This window comes from Xiphophorus couchianus, chromosome 2 (genome assembly GCF_001444195.1).
Source record: "Xiphophorus couchianus chromosome 2, X_couchianus-1.0, whole genome shotgun sequence".
In the NCBI taxonomy this organism is placed as follows: Eukaryota; Metazoa; Chordata; class Actinopteri; order Cyprinodontiformes; family Poeciliidae; genus Xiphophorus; species Xiphophorus couchianus.
In genome coordinates, this window is record NC_040229.1 from 5,437,341 (window position 1) to 5,464,739 (window position 27,399).

The 27,399-nt window shown below is 39.1% G+C and overlaps 2 protein-coding genes and 1 long non-coding RNA gene across 5 annotated transcripts; 2 read left to right on the top strand and 1 right to left on the bottom strand.

Moving 5' to 3' along the window:
- Positions 1-910: 910 nt before the first annotated feature.
- Positions 911-11,205, top strand: LOC114152213 (probable polypeptide N-acetylgalactosaminyltransferase 8). Its single transcript, XM_028030033.1, has 11 exons — positions 911-1,187; positions 2,109-2,358; positions 2,435-2,654; positions 3,218-3,300; positions 3,379-3,573; positions 5,025-5,139; positions 5,214-5,399; positions 8,105-8,242; positions 9,006-9,101; positions 9,175-9,342; positions 10,596-11,205. Exons 1-11 carry the CDS (start codon positions 1,016-1,018, stop codon positions 10,728-10,730), a joined length of 1,758 nt encoding a protein of 585 aa, XP_027885834.1. The 5' UTR covers positions 911-1,015; the 3' UTR covers positions 10,731-11,205.
- Positions 11,206-12,478: 1,273 nt separating this feature from the next.
- On the top strand, positions 12,479-26,888 carry LOC114149887 (probable polypeptide N-acetylgalactosaminyltransferase 8). Its single transcript, XM_028025991.1, has 11 exons — positions 12,479-12,783; positions 14,524-14,857; positions 15,689-15,855; positions 16,832-17,018; positions 19,468-19,665; positions 20,481-20,595; positions 23,089-23,274; positions 24,228-24,365; positions 24,440-24,532; positions 25,777-25,947; positions 26,042-26,888. The coding sequence occupies exons 1-11, from the start codon at positions 12,606-12,608 to the stop codon at positions 26,159-26,161; spliced, it is 1,887 nt and encodes a 628-aa protein (XP_027881792.1). The 5' UTR covers positions 12,479-12,605; the 3' UTR covers positions 26,162-26,888.
- LOC114149910 (uncharacterized) lies at positions 17,931-19,333 on the bottom strand. 3 transcript variants are annotated; one of them, XR_003596630.1, is made up of 2 exons: positions 19,084-19,333; positions 17,931-18,816 (listed from the first exon to the last, which is right to left on the bottom strand). It is a non-coding gene; the product is annotated as an uncharacterized LOC114149910 (long non-coding RNA). The 3 variants fall into 3 exon arrangements; XR_003596631.1 differs by having other exon boundaries at positions 17,931-18,796; positions 19,044-19,333; XR_003596629.1 differs by having other exon boundaries at positions 19,044-19,333.
- Positions 26,889-27,399: the final 511 nt, after the last annotated feature.

Genomic DNA, 27,399 nt, shown 5'->3' on the forward strand with positions numbered 1-27,399 from the left:
ATATGTAAATATTTTTTTTATAAAAGTTACGTACTGCAGCTTTAACTACTGTAGTTAAATAACATGTACGATAAAAACCTGATCTGTTCCTCTGCCAATAAATTACAAGATTGTGAATAGTTAAACCTATAATTAATAACCCTGGAATAAAATTCATAAACCAACTAAGGAGACTGATGATCATTACTCAGATCTTTATAATTAGTTTCATTAAAGATTTTTGCCCATTTTGATTGAAATTCTGTTAAAATAGAGTAACAAAAATATAAGATATAATCAGAAACAAACCAGGTTGTTTTTACTCTCATTAGATTAATTATCATCTCTAATGGTTTTTCTAAAGTTTCATTTGTCAAAAGCCATATTAATTTCATTCTCTGTAATATGAAAGTTTAAATACAAATTGAAAAAACTCAGTGACATGAAAGTTTTGATCGTGTAAAACCAGTTTTTCATAATAATATTCGCTCATCAAAAACATCAGGAGCGTTTCTGTGATTCTTTCATCCATGTTTGAGAAATCCTTTAATCTCCATGGCAACCATTTGGAAACAAAAATTACAGGTATTTGTTCATATGAGACGTTTGTCTTTAACTGAACATTTTAAAGCTGCAAACATTGTTTATATATAATGTCATTTTAATCATAATTTGTCCTGTATTGTGTTAATGTGTCTCGGCTTTTTAAATATTTGTTTTTTCATCCTGGAAGAGCAGAACTAATCGAGAAACATGGAATCATGTAAATACAGACTTTACTCTAAACCCATAAAACAGTCATCAGTCACATTTTGAGAACATTAAATCTCAGTCCAGGCTTTTACAGTTGCTAATGTTCCCAATCCTGGTTTGGTTGGCAGAATGTAAACAACTCACTGAAAGTCCATCTGCAAGTTAATATTATCTTTCAGATAAGACGCGTTTTATGGTCTGAACTGGAGCTGTGCAGCTGAGGAGTTCCTGCATGGTGGCCAGAACAGAACGACTCTGACTTGATTTTTCATCTGCAGCAGCTATGAGGGCTTATTTTAGAGTAGGAGTGATTGGAGCTTTTTTATTCTTCGTGTATCTAATTATCTTCATGACTGGGTGGTGGAGAGAAGAAAAACCGCGTCAGAAACACGTCACAAACCAGGAAGCCATGAACCGAAAACTGGACAGGATTCAAGAGAGTCTAAACAAGCTAGGTGAGAAAAGATTTTAATTATTTAACAGAATTCAGTCAGTTAAAGCTGCAGTGAGTAACTTTTATAAAAAGATTTTTATTTTACATATTTATTAAAACTGTCACCATGTAATGGCAGTTTGCTGTGAGACAGATAATCTGTTCCTCGGATTTCTCCCAGCACTAACCAGAAACAACCAATCAGAGCCAGGAGGCGGGTCTTAGTGTTGTCAATCATTCTTTTTCTGTTGCGAAGGTTAAGGCTAGTTTGGCATAGCCACCAATGACAGCAGATAAATGGCTTTTGTAAAGGTGAGTTGTTTCTCTGCCAGTAGCACATTTAGCAGCCAGTACATGAGCTTAATTGACAGCACTAAGACCCGCCTCCTGGCTCTGATTGGTTGTTTTTGGTTCATTTCTTCAGATGGCAGTAGCAGATCAGGGAGGAGGTGGAGGAGATAAGAAGAAGAATTACTTTATTCATCCCAGCAGGGAAATTATTTCACAGTTACAGCAAGAATTTTTTATACACAGATTAACACACATGACAGGAGCTGCGTCTGCAGGCAGCCAGCTGAGCCGGCGCCATTTTTGAAGGAGGACATGCGGCAAAGGTCGTCGGGACCGGGAGTCGAACCCACGACGTCCGTGGGTCTAAGGCCTCCAAATGTGCGATATTTTAACAGATTATTTGTCTCATGACAAACTGTCACAACATGGTGACAGTTTTAACAAATATATATATAAACATATATTTTATTAAAGTCACATTCTGCAGCTTTAAAGAGTAAATCCGCAAAGCTCCTTTCTTTGTAATTGCTCCCACTTGGTTTATGCTTAGAAAACATTGCGGTTACTGCCTGACGTAACCTCTAAAGGAAAACTGTGCATACCTTCTGCTGTCTCTGAAATTAAATTATTGTTTTAAATTTCCCCCAAAAAGCAAATCTACTAGAGAAACCTGAAAAGAAAAACTCACCAGAAGAACTTTCTCCAAATGAAAACCAAAAAGAGCCCAAAAAGGCGGCGCAGAAGTTGTACCCAAACTCTGAGCTGTTTGTGAAGTGGGGCGACGGCCTGTCAGAGGAGCAGCAGAAGGAGGCCGTAGCTCTTTTTCAGATTTATGGCTACAACGCTTTCCTCAGCAACCAGATCGCCCTCAACCGGGAACTTCCTGACATGAGAGATCCCAGGTAAGAGTCGCTGAAAACAACAAACGATGACACATTTCCTGATGGAGTCACAGATCTTCTCCAACCAAACACGCAGATGTCTGAAGAAGAAATACCCCAGCGCCCTGCCCAGCGTCAGCGTGGTGCTGATCTACGTTAACGAGGCGCTCTCTGTGATTAAGAGGGCGGTGCGAAGCGTCATCACCAACACGCCTCAACGCCTGCTGAGGGAAATCATCCTGGTGGACGACCACAGCACCTACAGTGAGCCCAGTCCAACTTCAGACTTTTTAAAGTCAAGTTCACAGACAAATGTTTAAGCTTGTATTTCTTGAGATGTTTGAGGCACAGCATCTGAATGAGATCTGGGCTTTGACTAGGCCCTGGGTTTTTCCCAGCCAGTTCTCTGTGGATCTACTGGAACGTTTTGGGTCATCGTCATGTTGCAGGGCTCAGTTCTGCTCCAGATTTTCGTTTTTTTTTTAATAGTCTCATGTTTTCCTCTGATAGAGGGTAAAACTCATGGTGGTTCTGCTGCAGTAAATCACCCCACAGCATGACGCTGCCACCTCAGCATTCTCCGGCCTGGTTCACACATAGCTGGATATCTGGGAAAACAAAAACATTTTATTTGCTTTTGCATTTCATCCACTTGAAAACTCTGCTTAATATAGGGTGACCATATTTTACTTTGGGAAAACCCGGACAACCTGCAGCGGTGTGTTTGTGTCGGGGGTGGGGGGAAACCACAACACGTTGGAGCGGGGGGCTGGAGAGAAAGTCTAAAAGCGGGAAAACTACATAACTGTGCGCTTTCTGATTAAGAACAGAGCTGCCCGCACTGACGCGGCTCAGGGATTACGTAATTTGCAGTTGACCAAAATCCCGGACCAGCGGCTGGGAGCATGCCACTGGAGACGTAGTGGCCATTTTAGATGCTCACATTGAAGCTACAAGAGGATGGTACGCACAAAACACAAAAATCCAACATCTTCTCCTGCTGAGCTGTTTAAAACGTTTACTTTGTTATTTCCTCTGCAGGGCAGAACCTCTGCTGGCCCAGATCAAAGCTGACAGAACCGTTGTGGTGTCTCCTGTGTTTGAAAAGCTCCACTTTGATGATCTGCATGTGCAAAGACACATGTCGTTTGCTCAGGGCTTTGACTGGGCCCTGTGGTGCATGTACGAGTTCTTCAAACCAAACTGGAACGATGTGGATGAATCACAGCCTCAGAAGTAGGTTGGAAAGACCAAACCAGTAATTATTAGATTATTAGATTAGACTCTCAATTATGTTAAGACATGATGAAACCTTTTTTTTCCACCAGAGAGAAGTAAACTATACCAGTGAGATGAAAAATCAAAGAGCCATGATCTTTGTTACTAATTTTTAAAAATGTAACATTTTAAATTATGTCCAAAATGTAAGAAAACAAAAATAAAAACACAAAGAACTTCAGACAGAAATTAGCTAAATGTAGCAAAGTGCTACTAAAGGCGTTTATCAGAATCTGAACCGACCGGATCATCAAAACTTTGACTTTGATGATTTTATTGGTTCTGAGCGGTGAACTAAAGTTAGCTGTGCTAACGCTAAAGCACTAACCATAACCATGCTAATGCTAAAGTAATACACACACGGAACAGAACTTAGCAGAAGCTAATGCTAAAGCACCGACATACTAAATTCAACCATTTTGATACCTTTTATTTTTCTATGTAGAAAAAGAAGCAATTAGTTGCATAAAAATGCTTAACATGCTAAAATATTTATAATTAATTCATCAAAATGAATGTTTCTGACGTTCCAGCCCTAACATTAGCAGGATCAGGTTTCATTTCCTCCAGGAAGCGATTCTTTAGAGCAGATCTTTCACTCATGGTTTCAGGTTTGTCATTATTGATATTTGTTAATTCTGTTGCTAATTTGGTTAACTGACCACAATATGGCTTCAGCCAGGACATCAGCAAATATTTACTGTGGAAGTACAGCAATGCATTCTGGGTACAAAACAAACTTAATTTCCTGCACTTCGTTATGGAGAATATTAGGAGAGGAAACAGAACTGCAGCGTAACGATGTGGAAAATAACTAAGAACATCAAAAAAAAGGTCTAAGTACTTGAAGAATTATTCACAGTAGATAACCAAAACTTACTAACAGATATTAAACTTTAATCAATTGTAAGTTTACAAAATAGGCAAATAAAAATCATTAGAAGTAATTTAGAAGAAGCTAGATGCGCTGAACATATTCAAAGTTAGTAAAAATCCTAAATGGAAAAGTTGCTATGCTATTAGCGGATTGTTTGATTGATCATTACTAGCTGCAATAATAAGGTCATCAACCCAAAAGATCACTCTCTCATGTTCATTTTCTTTACTGTAAACACAATAGTCAGCAGGGTTCTGCACAAAGTTATTTTCAATAAGGAAATCATGTAACATTTTATTCCAATTTTGTCCTGACTGTTTCAGACCATAAAAAGACTTATTGAGCTTACAGACTAATTTTTCTCCTGTCTCTGTTACCACCTCAAATCCTTCAGGTTGTTCTAAAAATATCTCACAATCGATAGGGGCATGTAAATATGTTGTTTTTCCTTCGTCACACCGGCATTTCCAGCCCTTTAAAGATGGCAGCGTCAACAAGGCTGGTTTTTCTCAGACTCTGATCTTTCGTGCAGGAGTCCGTCTCTTATGGGAATCTTTGCAGCAGACCGAGGTTTTCTCGGAGAAATTGGAGGACTTGATGGAGGCATGACAGTTTATGGAGGGGAAAACGTGGAGCTCGGGATCCGCGTGAGTGTTGGAGGCAAAAAAACAATGGCTGACTGGATCAGAGCTGAACTTTGACCCCTGTGTTGGCTGCCCAGGCGTGGCTGTGTGGAGGAAGCGTGGAGGTCGTGCCTTGCTCCAGGGTCGCTCACATCGAGAGAGCTCACAAACCGTACGCACCAGATCTGAACCCGTCCATGAGGAGGAACGCGCTGAGGCTCGCAGAGATTTGGTTGGACGAATACAAGAAAAACGTTTTTATTGCCTGGAACGTCCCTCTGAAGGTCAGCAAAGGTCAAATTCACTTCATTTTGGTAAATTAACAATATTACAGAAAAGAAAACAAAAATACTTCTTTAAAATCCTATAAGTTACCAAAAAAGAAAGACTTTTCTACCATATTCATAGACAAGTACACATACACACATTTATATTTAAATATGTATTTATATACATGGTTACACAACACAGATAATACGTTTCAATGCTCTTTTAAAGCTCACCAAAAAAGCACATAATTTGAAATCATCACTCAATTTATTCCAGTTTCTGAAACTCATCTAGATTTTATTGGGCTTTTCTCTTTAAAATGTTCAAATATTAACAAACCTCATAAATATATTTATTCTCTCTCAACTTAAATCATTTCTGACGACTTTTGTTTAGCGTTTTATGCATTATTTCCAGTATTATTATATGAATAATGTCTCTAAATTTTAAAGTATTACTTTAAATAGTTTATTAATTTGTTCGCAATATCAAACTTTATTAATAAGCATAATTGCTTTTTTTGTAACTTAACTAATATCCAAATAGTTCAGATAGGAAAAGCAAATAAATTTCTGAGCAACATGACAAATAGGCCATAAACAAAGAGGAATATAAGATTTATTAAATCTTATATTAAGCAATATTGGAATTTTATTTCTAGTATATTCAATACGAGGCTTCCAGCTAAGTGTGTTGTCAATATGAGTGAAAGAGAAAAGCTTTATAATTTAGTCTCTTCATGGATGTGTCCAACACACCTGGACACATCTGGACCAAGTTAATGATCTGAAACACACCAGACGACCTTCAGGGTTTCAAACCCCCAACTTACAGTAACCTCAATAATTATTGCCACTCCCGTTAAATTAAGTGCACATATTAATGTTATTTTAGTTGTTATATAAGCTGTGTTCAACCTTTATTCTTTCAATATACACAGATGCATCAGTTAATGTGCTAAAATCGTCATTTACAGCCAGGCTGGTTTACACGTGTAAATTGATCAGGTCAACCAAGGATCCAGCTGTGACAAATATCTGACCCATAAATAACCGATAAAAGGCGTCAGAGGTCTGCAAATATGTGACAACAATCATAAATTTACCCAATAAAAAAACACCTGCACACGTTTTTATCTCTGTCTGAAGTTAATCAGACCAAATTGTTTTAAGTCAGTTAGAATCACTGAAATTATTTCTCTTTGCTCAATGTCAGAAAATGTAGCAAGACTTTCTTTTGTGATTTTTTAAAAACTTTTTTCAAATTCAGAAATTGCAAATTGACTTTATGGTTATTTTGCTCTGACCATAAAGTTTTGCAAATTGAAATTAAAACAAATAAATTTAGAAGAAACTAAAGTTTTTTGATAAAAGTTTCAGCGCTAAGATCAGGTGGGTAATTTAGTTCAAATGAGTGTATTTAAAAAAGCTGCTATTGAAATTTACACTTAAAGTTTTATCAAGATATTCTGTGGTACTATTGTGAAAATGATAATAGTAACAACAATAAATATTAATTACTCATTTATTAGCTAGCACAGCAAACATGGCTCCACAAATGGAAATATTAATTCATTTTATTTAGTTAATTAAAATGAATTGTTTTATTTCAATCAATAAAGTATTTTTGAATTGAACTGAAATGCAATATGTTTCTTAAGGACACCAATAAAGACTCATATTTTAACAAGGATGTAAATAAATGTGTTGAGAGAGTTTTACCTTTTATAATCTGGACTGGAACCGATCCAGCTCTCGCTGGATCGGTTCGCAGCCGAGTGTGAAGCGGCCGGGATGGGGATCAGTGCCTCCAAATCCGAGGCCATGGTCTTGAGCTGGAAAAGGGTAGAGTGCCTTCTCCGGGTCAGGGGGGGTGTCCTGCCCCAAGTGGAGGAGTTTAAGTATCTCGGGATCTTGTTCACGAATGGGGGAAGAAGGGAGCGGGAGATCGACAGGCGGATTGGCGCAGCGTCTGCTGTCAAGCGGGCGCTGTACCGGTCCGTCGTGGTGAAGAGAGAGCTGAGCCAAAAAGCGAAGCTCTCGATTTACCGGTCGATCTACGTTCTCACCCTCATCTATGGTCATGAGCTTTGGGTCATGACCGAAAGAACGAGATCGCGGATACAAGCGGCAGAAATGGGTTTTCTTCGTAGGGTGGCTGGGCTCTCCCTTAGAGATAGGGTGAGAAGCTCAGTCATCCGGGAGGGACTCAGAGTAGAGCCGCTGCTCCTTCACATCGAGAGGAGCCAGTTGAGGTGGCTCGGGCATCTGGTCAGGATGCCTCCTGGACGCCTCCCTGGTGAGGTGTTCCGGGCACGTCCCACCGGGAGGAGGCCCCGGGGAAGACCCAGGACACACTGGAGAGACTATGTCTCTCGGCTGGCCTGGGAACGCCTCGGGATTCCCCCGGAGGAGCTGGAAGAAGTGGCTGGGGAGAGGGAAGTCTGGGCCTCCCTTCTGAAGCTGCTACCCCCGCGACCCGACCTCGGATAAGAAGAAGATGGATGGATGGATGGATGGATGGATAATCTGGACTAAACATTGAATTTTAACTCTAATCTTTAATTAGTGGATAAATAATAATCAAGAAAAAAGGCAAAATGTAGGAACATTAGCTTCACTCTAATGATTAAAATAATTATTCACCTGATTTAGTTTCATCTTCTAACATGAATTTTACCAAGTGTAAAACTGTAATATCTGATGTTTATTGTAATCAGGACCACGGTATCGATATCGGCGACGTGTCCAAGAGGAAAATCCTGAGAGAGAAGCTGGAATGTAAACCTTTCAGTTGGTACCTGGAGAACGTTTACCCGAGTCTGGAGCGATGGGACGACATCCTGGGCTACGGTGTGGTGAGAACCGTTTCAGGAGTTCAGTTACTTCACATTAATATGCTTTTAAAAATACATGAACACAAGACGTACACAAGTCCAATTTAAGACTTTTTAAGACCTTCTTATATCAAAATATGAGTTTTTCTGTAGAGTGCTTCAAGACAATATTTTTTGTGAATAGAAATAAACTGAATTTAAGTTTTTAGTCCCACCTTGATTTAAGTATAAGACTGAAAAAAGCTATAAATGTAAGGATTGTTTGAGGGATCCTGTTGTATGGAAGCATTTAACTGGCAGAACTTGGAAATAAATGTGGGAGCAGTATCTTGTTAAAATGAGAAAACATTCTCATGATAATGAGATTTAAATGTCATTCATTTATTAATCTCATTATTAAATCTTATTAAAACCACAATATCTTCTGTTTTAACTGAGAGAAGTCATAACAGTAAAACAGCAACAACTCAGGGGATTTTTAGACGTCCAGAAGAAACTAGAGTCTCAAACGTCTCAAGCCAGAATGTAAAGCAGACGTCAGCGTCCCACTTAAACCTTTTCTTTACAAAAAAATCCTCCGAGACAAAAAAAGCTACATAAACAAGATTAGCTAATTCTGCCACGACCAAATTTAAGACGTAAACATTAAAAATAGTAATTAAATTATCGCTTTTAAGACCACTTAAACTTTCCTTTGAGTAATTTTAAGACATTTTAAGACCTTAGCTTTAGATAAATGAATTCAGGATGTTCGGAGGGTTTGGTGACCCGGATCTCTGCTCAGCTGCAGAACAGCCTGGTAAAGCAGCAGTGTGTGGATCAGGGAGACGTTCCTGGCAGCATCCCGGTCTTATACGACTGCCACCTCGAGGAACCGCAGGTATCACAGAGAATCATTAACACAAGCTCATACTGAATTAATACAAAACGTGAGCGTGTTTCCGTCCCTGCAGAAATGTTTCTACAACACAGAGGGTGAAATCATCATCGGTGGCCTGAGGTCCCATAAATACAGCCGGAACCGCTGCCTGGTGGATCCGGGCTCCGGAAGCATTCCCACTCTGCATGAGTGCAACACAGCAAGGCTGAACCAGTTACACATGAACTGGGACTTCAGGCAGGTGAGCTGGGAGCAATGGGAGCCATGGGAGTGATGGGAGCTATGGGAGCCATGGGAACCATGGGAACCATGGGAACCATGTCAGTGCTTTCTGTCTGTGATCTGAAATTGTCTCACAAATGAAAACTGAAGTTTTTATCTTTGGACCTCAAGAGGAACAATCTAGAGTCAACACACAACTTCAGTTATTACAGCCAGAAACTAGAGATCAGGATGACCTCTGACCTGAGAATTCAGAGCCACATAAAGACAGTTACAAAGTCGGCCTTCTATCATCTGAATGTCTCAGCAACATCTAGAGAAACTCATCTATGCATTTGTCCTCAGTTGTATTAATTACTGCAGTATCTGTGTTTCCATTACAAATGTGCACAAAACTGTTTCAATATTTTGCTAATGTAAAAATAAAAAAAGCAATTTTGCAGTTGCAGTGTTTCCATTAAACAGGATATGAAATTAAAATCACATTTGAATAATAATAATAATAATAATAATAATAATAATATCCAGCTTGTTCACATAATAAGTTTTTAAAAATAAAGGCAGCAACAGATTTAAACACATGAGCTATATTCATAATTCAGCTGTGACGCCAGCGCTCATCGTCTGTCAGCCAATCAGAGGAGACGTTGGCGTTTTGTTCAGGCATTGGAGCAACAAGCCCCGCCTACCTCGGAGCGGTTACGTATGAAGCGTTTTGGGGAACTTGTAGTCGGCCATTTTACAGAAGAATGTCAGATTCAATACGTTGGAAAGACTCACAACGTTTTATGAACTGATGCAGTGAGAGTTCTGGTGGAGCCGGCTGCACATCCCATAAAAACAAAAACAAACCATCATCCTCCTCCACTTCCTGTCCTTGTCTTTGTCTTTTCTGCCAGTAGTATCATCCGGTTATTGATCACAATGTTTCCATTGCAGTTCAGAAAAATACATCTATTTGAAAAAAGACTTCATCCCTTCACAGAAACGTTTAATAAAAAATCATGAGATTTTTCAAAGTTGCCGTGTTTCCATGAAGTAAATTTATTTTTGTCATTTCAATTTGCTCAATTCTTTGGCAGCTGCTGAGTTCCTTTAAATCCAGACTGAACGCTGAAACATGGACCGACACATTGATAATTTTATCAATGACACTTGACAAAATGTCTGTTACTGGTTTTCATCATCGTTGACTCTATGATGTCTTGTTGCTGAAATGTGCTGCACTAATAAACTTGATTGATTGATTATTGTTCGATCAAATCTTCACAGGGTCGAGAAATAAGGAACAAAGCTACGCGGCGATGTCTGGAGATCGCTCCAGGAGAATACCTGGACTACCAGCTGGTCATCCAGCGCTGCAGCGGCCAGAACTGGACCATCCAGAACCTCGTCACCACAGCCTAGCGCCACTCAGCCACAGCTGGGGCTCACATCATAAAAACGTTTATGATGCAGCAGGAAACGGACAGACGGTTCAGGACGTCACCTGCTTTAGATTTACTGCATCATCTACCTTCACCTGTAGCCAGAACCTAAATAAAGAGGCGAGATCAGATGATCAGATGATCAGATGTCTGCTGGGGACACCAGAATGTCCTGGGGGGCGATGTGTCCTCTGGACGGACGGATGGACGGACGGTGTCTCTGGTGCTATAGTTTTATATTTGTGGTTGTAACTGAGAAGTTAAAGTTGTAGAGAAAAATCCTGGAAGAGTTTTGTAACAGCTGTTCCACTTCTTCTTCTTCTTCTTCTTCTTCTTCTTCAAATTCTTCAGTAAGACACAAATTGTTTTCTTTGAGTCACTCACAGTTTTTCCCCAAATGGTGCAAAACAAATTCTCACATGTCAGAAAAAAATAACTTGCAAATATTTGTTATTGTTTCCTATGTGGTCAGATGCTGAACATGACCTGCCAAATCCTTATGTCATAAAGCAGCAAACTGTGGAATTAATGTGAGTGAAAAAACTCCATCCATCCACTTTCTTTCCACCCTTGACCCTCGTGGGGTCAGAAGGAGCTGCTGCCTCTCCAGCGAACGTTTCGGCCGAGAGGCGGGGTCACCTGGACAGGTTGCCAGTCTGTCGCCGGGCAACACAGAGACAGACAGGACACACAACCACACACACACACACGCACGCACACACACGCACACACACACGCACACACACACACACACACACACGCACACACACACACACACACACGCACACGCACACACACACACACACACACACACACACACACACACACACACACACACACACACACACACACCTTGGGAGAATTTAGAGAATAGACTCATCTAAAGACATTTACTCTTTATTGAACATTAATATTGTGAAGACCAATGAAGAAGATGGAAAATGTTGATTTGTTGTGTTTAGCTGTTTGTCATGTGGCGTCAGTGATGGATTGTGGGTAAAATTTGATCTTTTCAGTGAATTGCTTGTTTGTTTTACAATGAGGCGTTACGCTGCTATACTTTGGCACTTTGTTTGTTATTTGTGAAATGTTATCACATGGTAATAAATGTTTGATCCATAAATTAAAAGTGGTGTAATTAGTTAGTTAATTTATTTAACTACACTGTGTGGAGATCTTTGTTTCATAAGTCAAACTAAAATTACTGCTGCTAAATTAATTGATTAATCATTAATTCATGAGTGAAGCAAAGCAAAACTCAGTGATTGTTACTCTAAGTCAGGTTGAAGCTGCACAATATTTTTGAAAGGTTTTATTAAAGACAGTTAAGCTCTATTTATAAAAACATCTCAAAGTCAGCATAATGAAATACTTTTAGATTTATTTATACTCAACATATCTAAGTTTCGAGGGAACTGTTGACACTAACTGTATTAAGTAAATTGAACAAGTAGTTTTTTGAGTGTAAATGGATATGTCATCATTTTTAGATTTTTATGAGTTAAAAGCATAAACCTGAATGTCCAGCGGTATGAATACTTGTGGGACGAACCCGTCGCACCTGTTGCTTTCTGCGTCATCCTGATTGTTAGAACTGGAGAATGTTCTGCATTATGTTTGTGTGAAGTTGACCAACAGGTTCCAGACGTTTAATTATAACGACTAGGCCACGCCCTACTTCAGATGACGTCACTGTTTATTAGACACACCTGCGCTCCGCAACGCTTTACTGCCAGTCCAAAGCAGCAGCGAGCACCTGCCGAACCTGTCGGTGCAGGAAGCTCGCAGGTTTTACTCGGTGCTGCAGGCTGGATGCTTCCAGTCTCGGTTCGGTTCAGTTCGGTTCGGTTCCATCATGAGAGCGGTGTCCTTCAAGCGGGGGGTGCTAATCGCGGGGTGCGTGGGGCTCCTGCTTTACCTGGGGATGTTCCTGCGGACCGGGCATGAGGCCGGGGAGAGGACCGGGAGGCAGCTGGACCCGGACCGGGCCGTCGGGAGCTTCTCCAACCTGGAGCGAAGCCTCAACAACCTCAGTGAGTTTCTCTCCATCCGCCGGGTTTTCCTCACTGAGGCTGCGCACAACATTCAATCCCAACTGATGACTGGACTTTTTACCTGCTAAGGTGCTTGGAGAGGATTTCCACTTTTTTTTTAAACATCCCATCTCTGAGCAAAAATTACTTAAAAGCACAACTTGGGTATTTTTTGTCTGATTTCTAAAACTGGACTGAAATTAATGTAAAACAGGACTGTGTTCTAAAGAAAGGCAAAAACAGCTTTTTCTAAATCTTTAAACAAAAATGATGAGTTGGATAAATCAGAAGTTTGCCATCTAACTTGTTTCCTTTTCTTGTCAAATGTTTGTAGAAAAAGTTGGTTTTACTACTTTAAATAGTTTTTAGAAAACGACCTAGTTTTAGATTGATTTCAGTCCAGTTTTATATTTCGACCCAGTGCTGAGTCTGCTCTTATAAAAGTTAAAAATTATATTATTTTATCTCCGGACTCTAATAAACCAGGCTGGCGTTGAAATTCGACCGGGACTTTGGTCAAAAGTGGAACCACAATTTTAAAACAACTTACAGGAAATATATATTTATATATATATATAGTTTCTTCTACAATAAAAACGACTTCCTATGTATTTAATAAAAAAACAAACAGTCAATAAACGTTTACTAAATAAGTGTAACCAGTGTAACCAGTGTAACCTGCCTCGCTTGGTTGTCACCTTCTTCAATGACAGAATGAATCACTCTTCACAATGTGACCTTTGACTGCATGGTGGCCCCACAACTGGAAAATAAAAGACTCAGTTAGTGTCGTGACTTGGTGGTCAGCCGCCAACTGGAGCAGCTCCCACTCAGAGGGTCAAAGTTTTCAGCCCAGCCACGTGGAAACTTTACAAATTATATTCGTAGATGTTCTTACAGTATTTTGTTAATTGTTGAACTATAAAAATATGACCCTAAGTAAAAAACAATGTAGTGAAGAGCTGCTTCACTCACAGCTTTCCTCAGGATCCTGGTGGGGAAGCCGGGAGAGCGCCTGAAGGACCCGTTGCATGCAGCCACTTCTATATGCATCAATTAAAAGTCTCATTATAAATACATACTATTATTATTATTATTATTATTTTGGGTAAAATTCACATGCACACTTTTTCTCTGTTACATAAGCAGCTTGGAAAAATCAACCAAAAACAATATTAATATAGACATGGACCAATTGCATAATAAAGTGAATTGAATAATTGATCTGTTTTCAGATCTTAAGAAGTTATTATCATCTTAAAGAAAGATGAGATGCCAACCTTCCTCCTCCTCCTCCTCCTCCTCACTCCGCCATGCGTTACGCTGTCCCTCTTTTACAACTGCACCACCTCAGTTGACTCTGTCCTTATCTGCAACTTAACAGTGATAAACTTTATAGCCCTTTTTCTGAGAATTCAGAGTTATGACACAAATAAAATTTAAAAATCTACTTAAGGAAATCACAAACCATAAAAGAATAAAATGGCATTTTAAATGAATGTATTGTTCTGGAAGACTGGAAATCATTTCCTGTTTGGCCTCATTTGTTTTTTCTAAATTTAAATGAGTATATTTTACATAAAACAGAAGAGGAAGAATTTGAAATAGAATTTTCTTCTGTCTTATTTTGCATTGCTTCTTATTTTTTGCCCTTTACGTTACAGGAATTTCTTTATAACTTTAATTTAGACAGATGAGTTGAGGTAAATGTGCGTTGTGGTTTTCTACGTTTTTTTCCAGCCAAGATCCTGAGAGGATTTGAGCGCAGACAGGATGTGATGCAGAAGATCCTGGAGGAGGACCGAGACACTCAGAGGAAGGTTGCAGACGTCCTGCAGCAGGCCATGCAGATTCGGGTGGGCCAGAAGGAGCAGCAGCACGAAGACGCTCCCGCCCCGCAGAAAAAGTCCAACAAACTGTTCCCCAACTCGCCCCTCTTCAAGGACTGGGGGCAGAATCTGTCCGAGGACGAGCAAAAAGAAGCCCAGGCTCTGTTTGAGAAGTACGGATACAACGTTTTCCTGAGCGATCGCCTTCCTCTGGACCGACCGCTGCCCGATACCAGAGAAAAAGGGTAAAACTGACTTTATCTAGCAATATTAGACGACCAGCCCTGATGTTTTCTTTCATTTTGAGAGTAAAATCAGAATAATATGAGAATACAGTGAAAATAATACAAGAATAAAGTCGTACAATAGTTGAAATACGAGAATAGTCATTTACAAAAATAAAGTGAAAATAATGAGAACAAAATTGTAATAATGGCAGAATGAAGTAGTAATTTTATTATATTTCCATAATAAAATTACGTAATAAAATTAATAATAAAACATAATAAAATTAATAAAATCTCTCATTTATAAGAGAGATATCTATTCATAACACAAAATGTACAAACGCCGTAACAATACAAATGATAAATAAATCCAACTCAATTATTTAAACTAATTAAATGAACGCTGTAAAAGGTTTAATGAAACTCTGCTAAAAACGAGCAAGTTTCATAAAAAATTCATATCTAATAAATACAATAAGGAATATCAAGTTTGGTATTGGTTTTAGAAAGAAGGAAATTATTATTTTTTTAACACATCAAATTGTTATCAGCAGCTGGATTTTGAAATGACAGAGTATTTCCAAGAAACGCATCAAATTTTTATAGCTTTCAAATCTTTTTTGAAAAATTGAGTTTTTTCCTTTAATTTTACGATTTTTTTTCTGCTAATTTTGCATCTTTTTTGGCAAGTATCATAAATTTCTTCTCTGGCCTTAATACTCTGTTCTTTCCACCTGCAATTATTTGACCTTTAACCTTTCACCCAGTTTGCTCACATTCCACTTTACAAGTTTATCAAAACAAACTTTAATAAAACAGTTTGTTGAACACGATTCTCCACCTGAACAGGTGTTTGAAGAGGACGTATGAGAAGGACCTGCCGACGGTGGGAGTGGTGCTGATCTACCTGAACGAGGCCTTGTCCATCCTGAAGAGGGCGCTACGCAGCATCATCAACCGCACGCCCAAACGTCTGCTGAAGGAGATCATCATGGTGGACGACAACAGCTCCAATGGTGGGTTGGTTTGATTCCAGGTTGGGTTGGTTCCGGGTTGGGTTTGGTTCCTGGTTGGGTTGGTTCCAGGTTGGTTTGGTTCCTGGTTGGTTTGGTACCGGGTTCGGGTTGGTTTGGTTCCATGTTGGGGTTGGGTTGGTTCCAGGTTTGTTTGGTTCCGGGTTGGGGTTGGTTCCATGTTGGGGTTGGTTTGGTTCCGGGTTGGGTTGGTTCCTGGTTGGGGTTGGTTCTGGGTCGGGGTTGGGTTGGTTCCAGGTTGGTTTGGTACCGGGTTCGGGTTGGTTCTGGGTTGGAGCTGAGTGGGGGAGGAGCTGGGCCTCGTAGGGGGACTTGGTCCACTCAGGTGTTTTGCAGCTGAATGGTTGCCATAGCGATTAAAGGATTTCTCAAACATGTGTTAAAGGACTGAGTTGGCCACCACACCTTCTTCAAATCAGACAAAATTGCTGGTTGGTGCAGTAAAAACGGGGGTGGGGCAACTTCACTCAGGTGTAGAAAAGAATCATAGAAACGCTCCAGGTTTGTTTCAATGAGAGAAAAACATTAAAACATGATGGGAAGATCAAAAAAGTCGATTTTACACAATACGGCTCCCTTAAAAATAAAATATCCTGCTCAACTTTCACAGTTGTATTGCTGTAAAAACTAAAATAATTCCTTTCTACTGAGTTTTACGAAATGCCGCCTGTTAGTTGATGCATGTTGAAAAGAGAAATGAAAGCTTGTTGCATGTCGGTAAACTCTGGAGAGACTAGAAACGGATTTGTGAGGAGGAACTACTGGGTTTGCATGCCTGTCCTGACTATGTGTTGTGAAAAGTATTAACAAACAAGTGGTTGATTCATGTCTTGCTGTTTGTTCACATTGAAGCGTCATTTGTGTCACTTGTTTTGAATCTGGTTTGCATTCCAGTTCCTCCATTTTCAAAGCTCTTTTCTGTCCACCCTGATTCCTCAACACTCTGCTTTCATTCCAGAAAACCTGAAAGGCGACCTTGATGCGTACATTAAGTCACTGGAGGAGGAGAACCCGGGCCTGCGGATCACCAGGGTGAGGCACACGGAGCAGAAAGGCCTGGCGTTCGCCAGAGCGTCCGGCTGGAGGGCGGCCACCGCCGACGTGGTGGCCATCTTGGACGCTCACATCGAAGTCCATGAGCTGTGGTAGGAACCAGAACCCCAACAGGAAACCACTTTCTGCAGCTGGTCTGCACAGTCTGATAGGCTGTAGTTCTGAATTAACCAACCAGAAGCCTAGAAAGACATGACATCATCATCTGATTTTGTGAGAGACTAAAAATGTTGGGTGAAACAGAAGCTGTTCATCTTTCAATAACCAGCTTTTACCTTTCAGTTACTTTTACTTTAAATCAGACTATAATGAACCAAAATCTGCATTTAATTATTTTATTAAGCTTGACGAAATACAACAAGTATTTCCAATGAGAGAGACCCAAATACTGTTCTTGTGATGAGAATGTACTCAACCTTTGAACATATTTTTTCCAAATAAGTCCCCAAAAATATGCAAACTGGTTTTCTTCCTTTTAATGAGGCAAAAATCCTTGTCAGGTTTAGCCTGAACGTTGCTTTCCTTAAAAAAATGGACTACAATAAAATATTGCACGCTTATTGTTGAGCAAGAAAAAAAACCTGGCAGTTTGTAACTCTTATTTCTAGCTCTTAAAACTGTTATTATTTTTGCCCCATAGGTATTTTTGACTTTATGATTTTGGTATAATCATATGAGAAAAACGTTTTAATATTTCCTGAACAAAGGAGATATCAGAAGTTATTGTAATGTAGCTATTGCATGTAAAATATCAAAATAAAATGAAATGAATGTTGAGCATACGGATAAATAAATTCTTCATTTTTAATCACATCAGCATCAAATTATTGTTAGTAGCAGGATATTTCTCATTAACTTTTAACATCAACATTTATTCTGCCAACATTAGGACTATAATCTTGTAATTAAACAATAAAAATTAATTGCAGATGTAATAATCTGTTCTTCAATGCAGAGAAGGGAGGATAAAAGCCACTTTTTAAACAACTTCTGCCTGTTTTGGGTTTTTTTAGGAAAATGAGGAAAAAAATAGATCAAAGTTGGAAATCGGATCTGGTGTGATAAAAATAAATGTTATTTTTAAGCCATGTGGCCCAGCGCTAGGTCAGAGTGTGCGGTTGTATAACTGCGACTGTTTGCAGCCATTTTTATGTGAATGAAATGTAAATGATTAGCAGAGGGGGCGTGGCCAGCTGCAACTTATTTGCATAAAAGTAACAAAGAGGTGAAAACAGGAACTGAGCAGGTGAAATCTGATAATCTCAAAGATTTTGCATAAAAAATGTAACGAGAACGTTTTGTATCCCATGGTGTCCAAAGAGTGGCCCGGGGGCCAGTTATGGTCCCTGAATGACACAGATTGGTCCCACCGGAGCAGGAGGTTGATGCAGACGTTCTGAGCCACAAATTAAAATCTTCTCACAAATACGTCACAATTTCATGAAGCAGACTTTGGTACACCCAAATCTGCTTTTAACTACATTATTAAAACTTGGCAGCAAGTATTAAAATAAAGAATGACTTAACTTGTGTTTTTGTTGAGAGAATAGATTCAATCTTTTTACATTTTTTTTCAATCAAGGCCAGAGTAAATAAGTGAAGTAACTGCCTTTTTTTGTTAGATAATTATACTCTTCTGAAATGTTAAATCTAGAAAAATTTACACATTCCTTTCCTACAAAAAATGGAATTATTTTGTGTAAAATATTTTATGCTAAGTTTATTTTAGCATGAAGCAGGTAAAACAATTTCAATAGAACTGTTTTTAGTCTTTAAAAAATGTAAATGTTTTGGCCTGCAAGTACTCGTTGGAGTCATATTGGAAACGGTTTGGACCTGTTTAAAGGAACCTTAATGGGTCCTTAAGAACCTTAATGGGTCCTTAAGAATCTTAATGGGGGGGCGTGCTGTGGTGGCGCAGGGGGTTAGCACGCCCCACGTTTGGAGGCCTTAGTCCTCGACGCGGACGTCGCGGGTTCGACTCCCGGTCCCGACGACCTTTACCGCATGTCTTCCCCCCTCTCCTCACCCTCCTTCCTGTCTGCCTACTGTACAAAAAATACGAGCCGCTAGCGCCGCAAAAACTCTTCGGAGAAAAAAAAAAAAAAAAAAAGAACCTTAATGGGTCCTTAAGAACCTTAATGGGTCCTTAAGAACCTTAATGGGTCTCCTCTAACAGTAATTTTGAGGTGAAACTTTCTGCATGAACCTGGTGAGAGGATTTCGTGCTGGAAAGAGTCCAGAACTCGGTTTCATTCAGCATCTGTGGGGTAAAGTAAACACACCCTGTTATTGCCGATGCTGTTGATTACATCCTGACCAGTTCAGCTTCTCTGATCCGTTCAGCTGTTTGTAATGTAGGCGCGGCTCCCACAGACTGTTTCCACCTCTGTTTACCGACAAAGAAAGGCAAGGCCTGCCTGCCGCAGCAAGGCCTGCCTGCCGCAGCAAGATCTCTGCTGCAGTTCCGTCTCTAAAAGCAGAACTATGAAGAATCTGCTGGAGAAATGTTTTTTATGTCTTATTCCGTCCGCCTCTCAGGGCCGAACCGCTGCTGACGCAGATCAAAGCCGACCGGACCACGGTGGTTTCGCCCGTCTTCGACAGGGTGAACTTCGACGACCTGAAGGTCATCCAGTACCTCCCTGCGGCGCACGCGTTCGACTGGGCGCTGTGGTGCATGTATGAGGGCTTCGCCCCCGACTACTACAAGCACAACGACAGCTCCCGGCCCGGAAAGTGAGTTCATCCTTCAGCTCTGCTCTGAGCTTCCAGCAGGATCCAAACTCCTCAACCTCAGAGACGCCTGTCCTCTTAACGGCCGATTCGGAGTCTGTTTATGATCAGAAACATTATAGAAAATGTTCAAATCAAAGCACTAATTCCCAACCTTGATTTAATGTTTCTTATTAACCTCAAAGAAACGGCTGCTGAGGGCCTCCACACCACCAGGGGGCCCCAACAACACCCGTTACTTTGAATAATACAACCTTATTACACATGGGAAAACAATTTCTCTTATTTTTATAGTTGTTACACAGATAATAGGAAAATCTCTTCCTGCTGTTTGTTGCTGCCACTGTTGGGGAAATATAAAATATCAAACTAGTTAACTTGTTTCAGCTGCACTGCAAAAACACAAATCTTACTAGTGTTTAGTATTTTTGGTGCTTTTTCTAGTGTAAATACAATAATACACCTGAAATAAGACAGTTAACTTAAATATCGTTTTAGAAAGATATAGGAGCAAATAATTCCTTAATATTGATTTTATAAAAAGGTACTGGTTTCATTGGAAGATTATTTTATAACGAGATATTTTCCCCAAAACTAAACTACCAGTGGAAAAGTGGATTTTCTTTTTTTAAAATGTTACTGAAGGTAATGCAGAGACTTGATTGTGCTATAAAATGGTTTTGTGTGCCTGGGAAACACATGCAGCCCCTTTAATTAGTGGCATGAAAAGCCTGATTTCAGTAAAGCGGCTGGACTTGAGCATGAAGCCCAGAAGGAAGCATAATTTCATCTGCGGTTCTGCTGTCTTCTCGCTGCAGGAGTCCATCGGTCATGGGGATCCTGGTGGCCGACAGGAAGTTTCTGGGAGAAATCGGAGTCCTCGACGAAGGAATGAAAATTTATGGAGGAGAAAACGTCGAGCTTGGAATTCGTGTGAGTAAATCTAAAAAGTTTGACTGGAGGCGTTACCAGGCTGCAGCGCCTCCTGCTGTTTACATCCAGTAATAATGATCAGCAGATGTGTTTGCTTTCTGTTCTGCCGTTGAAGCGCCGCGTCCCTCAAACCAAACATGAAATCTATAAACTCAACAAACATTTCCACTGATCAGAGACGGGAAAAAATTAAAGATGACTCACTAGATGTTACCACAAGTTACCAAAATAATAAAATGTATTAACCTTTGAAAAGTGCTTCAGTTGAGATTCATAAAACTTAAATATTAGATTCATCTGTATGTCTATTATTTTATACTGCTATCATGTTCCAAATGAATAACCTAGCTAGATAAAATATACAATAAAGTTAAGGGACAGTATCGTGTAAAATTGACTTTTTTATTCTTCCATCATGTTTTAATGTTTTTTACTCATCAAAAATAAACCTGTGGTGTTGATCTTTAATGTTTGAGAAATCCTTTAATCTCCATGGCAACCACTCAGCTGTGTAAAACATCTGGATGGACCTAGCCCCGCCTTTGAGATGCAGCTCCTTCTCTACTCTGTTCCTTCAGACTAGCCAGCAGCAATTAGCAAACAGCTGCTCAGAGCAACGCTGGTAAAAACATTTAAGGGTTAATAGAGGAGCCATGTTGGGACGACTTCCTGGAGGCGGAGCTTCAGAAAGAGCAGGAGCTTCTTAAAGAGACAGAGGCCCAATTTCAAGACATTAAATTAGTAAGGCAAGTTTATTTAGTAATATTTGATATACATTTAAAGTATTTTGATAGCTGACGTTAACATGGTCACATCATCGTTGTGCTAGGGTTGTAATGATACACTCATCCCACGATACAATATATATCACAATATTCAGCAAACGATACGATTTGGTAAATTTTTAAGATTTTTGGAAAGATTTTAGAGGGACAGAGAGATTTTGGTGACATTTTGACTGTCCCATACACTTGGATTTAATTAATTGAACTGATGGTGTAATACTGTAATAAATGTTTTTGTTATACATTTGCTTTGTTTAAATGTTATTTTTGTGGCTTCATGTATTTGGTTATGCAGAAAGTAATGTAATTTATCTTTTTCATTTCATTATTTAATTGTAACTGATTTTTCCATTACATGACATTTTTAATGTACATGTGCAACTGGGTAAAAAACAAAGAGTGATAGTTGTCATCAATTCAAAGTAGGATTTAATGTATCGATACTCACGGATAAAAAAATCGATACTTTGAGGAAAAAAATCAACATCGTGGAATCGATCAAATTCCAGCACCAAATCCCTGGAAAATACATGATACTGCCCCTTTAATAATCTTCTAATATTAAAGAATTAATAACCATTTTTATTAAAATCTGTTTGAGATGATGGACAAATGCTTCTCCAAAGAGGAATTTTAGTTTCCGTATTAAATGAGGATATTTAACGCTTTGAGCCAAATGATCTTTGTTCTTTTTTTAAGATGAAAGAAACTACTTGAGGGCGAGGATTGTGACGTATTTATATCTACATTAGCTTGGTTAGCTGTCTGTCATAGCTGGAGACTCGTATGAACAGCTGCACGACTTTAAGGTTTGGTGTTTAGCTCGTTTTAAATTGTTAATGAACTGAATTCCTCAGAAGCTGCTCTGCAGCAGCAGCAGTTCATATTTATCTTCAGTCTTGTTATCTTAAGTTCAACAACATTATCGTTCAGCTTGACGTTTACAGGTCAGTACCAACTCAAACACAGGCGGTTGTTAAATAATTTTTATGTGTTTGCATTAACGGGTTGAGTTTTGTTTTACAACCTGCAGAGGAAAACTCCCAAGGAGTTGTCAGGATGTTTGACGAGGCAATTTGCAGGTTATTGTTGCTGTTTTCTTTCATTTATGCAGATTCTTCGTTAGTTCTCCTGGACTGGTGGTGATAAAATATACTGCAACGTTCAGAGACCAAATACCAAAAAATATCAACTATAGAGCTTCAATCATTTTTTAAAATGTTCTCTTATCCTTATCTTCCTGATTTAAATCAAGAAACAAGCTGTAAAATGTGTGACATCACGTTTTCAGCGCCGGACTCGCCCAGCAACGCTCAACTCATTGTTAAAGTAGTGATGGCAAAGTCTGCAGCTTTCATTTCACTCGAGAAAATTCTGATGATTTTTTCCACGATAAGCAGGAGGCCATGAGAAATGTTGTCTAGGAGACCTAACAAACCACCACACTGTGATTCATTTAAAAGCTCTTTCATTCCTGTTTTGTTCAGGTTTTCTGCTCTAATATAACAAATGGATTATTGGCATAAAGAAAAATAATTGCACTGTATTTAAAACTGCTTGCATTAGAAATATTTTGTTTGTATTATAATTATTTAAATAGACTAAAATAAGAGTATAGTTTAGAGTAGTGGTGAAATCTGTGGTTGGGCTTCAAGAGAGAAATAATGCAAGATTTTATAACGATTTTTATTTTTCTGGTTGATTTTAGGTGTGGACATGTGGCGGCAGCGTCGAGGTCGTTCCGTGCTCAAAGATCGCCCACATCGAGCGTTTCCACAAGCCCTACCTGCCGGACCTGACGCCCGCCATGAAGAGGAACGCCCTGAGGGTCGCCGAGATCTGGATGGACGAATACAAACACAACATCAACCTGGCCTGGAATATTCCCTTCGAGGTGCGAGAGCCGCAGACAGGAAGCAACGCATGAGCGTAAAGCAAACGTCTCAGAATCATTACACAGATACATTTTATTAGCAATGACTGACAGGCCTTCATTACCTGCAGTCTGACTGGATCAGGTTCGGTTTTCAATTAAATTTTAAAAACTACGTCGTATTAAAGTATCTGAAGAGACGTTGTTCGAAGAATCAGAACCAGAGAACAAACTGCCACCATGAGCAGCGAGTTCTGGTCAGTCCTGCCCAGATTTTATAATATTTTTTATTTTTTGTCCCCCAATCAAAATCACGTTTTGTGTTGCCAGTTTAGAAATATTTGCAAGGAATTTTGCATTGTTTTGCATCCCATCTAAAATCTACATAAACAAGAAAAAACATATAAAAAAATAAGCAGACAGATTGGCCACGTTTTCATTTTTTAAAGGACTTCAGCAGCAGCAGCCTCCTCTTCTCGCCTCGCTGATGACGGACTGTAACTGTGTGTCCAAATGTTTCGGCTCAAAATGTCACATTGCAAAATTTTAATTGTAGTTGCAAAAACAGTTATAAATTGTGAAATAAATAAACATACAATATTTTAATTGAATAAGCAAAGCAGTCAGTTCTGTAGTTCTTTGCTGGATAAAAAAAAAAAGCGTATCCTAAATTTTTTTTCATCTTTTTCTGGAAATGTTCCATTTTATACAAAATGTTTTTTTATATTTAAAAAAAAAAATTTAATTATTTGCTTATTTGCATCTGTTAATGTATTTCTAATAATGTGTAAAATAGATTTAAGTGGATAGATATAAAATATGCAGAATGTGGCAATTTTAAAATCCGATTAATCGTCAGAATAATTGATTAATAATCGATAGTCGGAGCCCTGATTTATTTTTTTTACTTAAACAGGTCAGATTGCAGTGAGTAAAGATTTCAGGCAGACGGATCCGTTTTGTTTTCTGTGCAGAATCACGGTATCGACATCGGAGACGTTTCTGAGAGGAAGAAGCTGAGAGAACGACTGAACTGCAAACCGTTCAAATGGTACCTGGACAACGTTTACCCCAAACTGGACCCCTGGGACAACCTGCTAGCTTACGGCGCGGTAAGCGGCTGCAGCTGTCCTCCGGCAGGATGGAGCCGTGCGTCTTCCTCACCCTCCTCTTCCTCTGTTGGCAGCTGAAGAACCTGGACTCTGAGTTGTGCATGGACCAAGGTCCGGTCCCCGGCGACACGCCCATTTCCTTCGACTGCCATTACTACGGACCGCAGGTAAGAGAAACGGTCGGTACGGGTCACAAACAGCGCTGTGGAAAAGTATTCACTCCCTTACAGATTTTCTTTTTGTTGCTTTTAAATTTTTCAGATCAACAAATAAATTTTAACACCAGAAAAAAAGAATCTGAGTAAAAACAAACATCAGGTTTTTATTAAATGCTATCAAAGTCTTGAGGATTTTCAAGATGTTTCTGGTAAATGTGAGGCGAGTTTTTATGTTCCTTTGGGTCAGCCGTGGTTCTGGTCCTATGGAGGCCATTTTCCCACAGTCGCTTCATGACCTTTGACCTTGAGAGACGCAGTGAGGCCTGCAGAGTTTTCAGATTCAGAACTTTAAAGGGCCCCTATGACATTTTACTTCTATTTCAGTTTCTACTGCTTCTGAAAACAACCAAAGTGCTTAAAAAAGCACCCAGCCATTTTTTGTAATGAAATGTTTGTTTTTGGTGCCTGGAAAATGAGTCCTTTCAAAAACATCTAGAATGTAACGTCACAAATCAGCTGGTTACCTAGCAACTGCAGCAAGTCCCAGCCCGTCTAGCAACCCCAGGAGTTACTCTCGTTACCTAGCAACCCAAGCAAAGTTCCAGCACATTTGTTCAGCTGGTTTTACCACCATATGCGCTGTACAATGGCTGCTGGAAAAGACAAGAGTTTTGTTGTTGACTCACCATCCAGAAACCACCTGCTGCATTCTGGTTGATTGTGCAGGAGATGTCGCTTCTGCTTTTCAAAAATGTACGGTTGTATAACTCCTCATCTGTTGGCAGCCATTTTCCCATGTGTTGAATTTGGGGGCGTGGCCAGCAGCAACTTATTTGGATTTAAAGTGACAAAGGCCCTTAAACAGCTCACAATAGGCAGAACTGAGCAAAGTAAAATCTCATTGTCTAAGAATGACTTTTTAACCCATAGACCGATCCTAACCTGATCAAGGAGCATAACACCTTTAAATGACGGCGGCGGCCATCTTTACAGAGCGCCGCAGGGTGACGGCTACGTTCTTCCTGAGGGTCGGAAACCGTTCAGTCGCATTTAATTAGCAGTGTGAACAACAACGTAAAAAAGAAAAACGGTTTATTGTTTCACAGCGGGGTTAGTTACACTTTAATAATTTCATTACTTAAAAACCACATCTTATTTTTGTCTAATAAAATTAGTTTGATGATCTGAAACATTTAATACTAAACATTTCATCACTGATCTGGTCCTCTCCGTTTCTCCTGTCTTTATTCCAGATGGCCTATTACCGTCAAACTGGTGAGATGTACATCGGCGGCATCAAGTCCCACAAGTACAACGACAACCGCTGTCTGACCGACAGAGGGGAGAAGAAAACCGAGCCGGGTCTGTTCAACTGCAAAGAGGCCATGCAGAAAGGAATGGGGATATACTGGGACTTCACCCAGGTTCGACTTCAGAACCAGTTCAGACTTACTGCACCGTTCAAACGTAAACTCTTAAGTTTTATTGTTTTTGACCCTTTTTTAAATTTTGTTCCAGGGAAAAGAGCTGAAGAACCGTCAGACGAAGCGCTGCCTGGAGATGGTGAACAGGGTTCTGGTGATCCAGGAATGCACCGGCCAGCGGTGGAAGATCCAAAACCTCATTAAAGACTTTTAAACCGACCTGAGGTGCAGCTTTCTGCTCAAAGGCCAACGGGTCATTAAAGCTCTATGCATAAAATGTTAAAGAAAATAATATATATATGTTTTATGAATTTATTTTACTGAATATGAAATGGAAACATTTTGTAAATTAGATGAAGGGAGATTAAATATTTATTTTGTTTTCACATCAATAATGTGAGCGTTGGTGCATATAAAACCCAACAAATGTCCATTTGCAGCTTTTCTTTAATTAACAGCTGGTTTTTTAAGCTGCTGACGGTTTCAGCTGGTTTCAGCGTTTTAAAGGAGAAACCGTTATTCTGACGGACCCAATGAAGACTTTTGTTACAAAATGCTGTTAAAAACTAAAAACAACCAAATACTGTTTGGAGAAGTTAAAGGTGAAAACGTTCGTGCTTTATTACCTGAGATGATGTTGATGGATAAGAAATCTGGCATGTTTGCTTCAAATAACCTTTGTACCTATGAGAAATTTAATTTGGATTTATTTTTATAAAAGCTGTCCCTGATCAGGAACATTTAAATGTCCGCCTCTTTTAATGTGTTTTTGTTTTTTTTATATATAGAAAATATGTCAAAATTTAAAAACTGTAAAGTTGCTTACATGGTTCTGTTAGTTTTGGGTTTTTCTTCTGTTCCTGTCTGGCGGCACAGTGTGGCTGAAAGTTCGGTTCAAAATTATATTTTAGTTCTGTGTGAAAATAAAACTTTAAAAGTTACAGTTTGTTTATTTTATTACTAAAATGACAGCAAAGCTGCAGTTGTTTCATTTTGGAGTGAAAAAAATGTTTTCACAAACTTCAGTCATATGTTTCTGTAATATAATAGTTAAATTGACATTTGTACATTTTTAAGAATTATCACTTTTCAAGAAAACTGAAGTTCAGATGGTGAAAAGACATTTGTGAAAAAAACTAAAAAAATAGGAGGTTCTGATATCAATACTGAAATATCAATGCACATTTCATAGTTGCAACTTAAAATTCAGAAAAATGTTTATCAGAAATATGACTGAAAAGATTCAGAGATATTCTTTGAAAATTTTTGATTTCATATCAGAAAATATTGAATCAAATATTGGAAAATGGATATTTTTCTCACAATTTTAAGACTTTCATATTAGAAGCTTGAGATTAATTTAATTTATTTTCCTGAAATGAATGGAAAATTCTGTTTGTGTTTTTTTATTTATTTTTATTCCACTAATCTGACTTTTAACATCAGAAAATT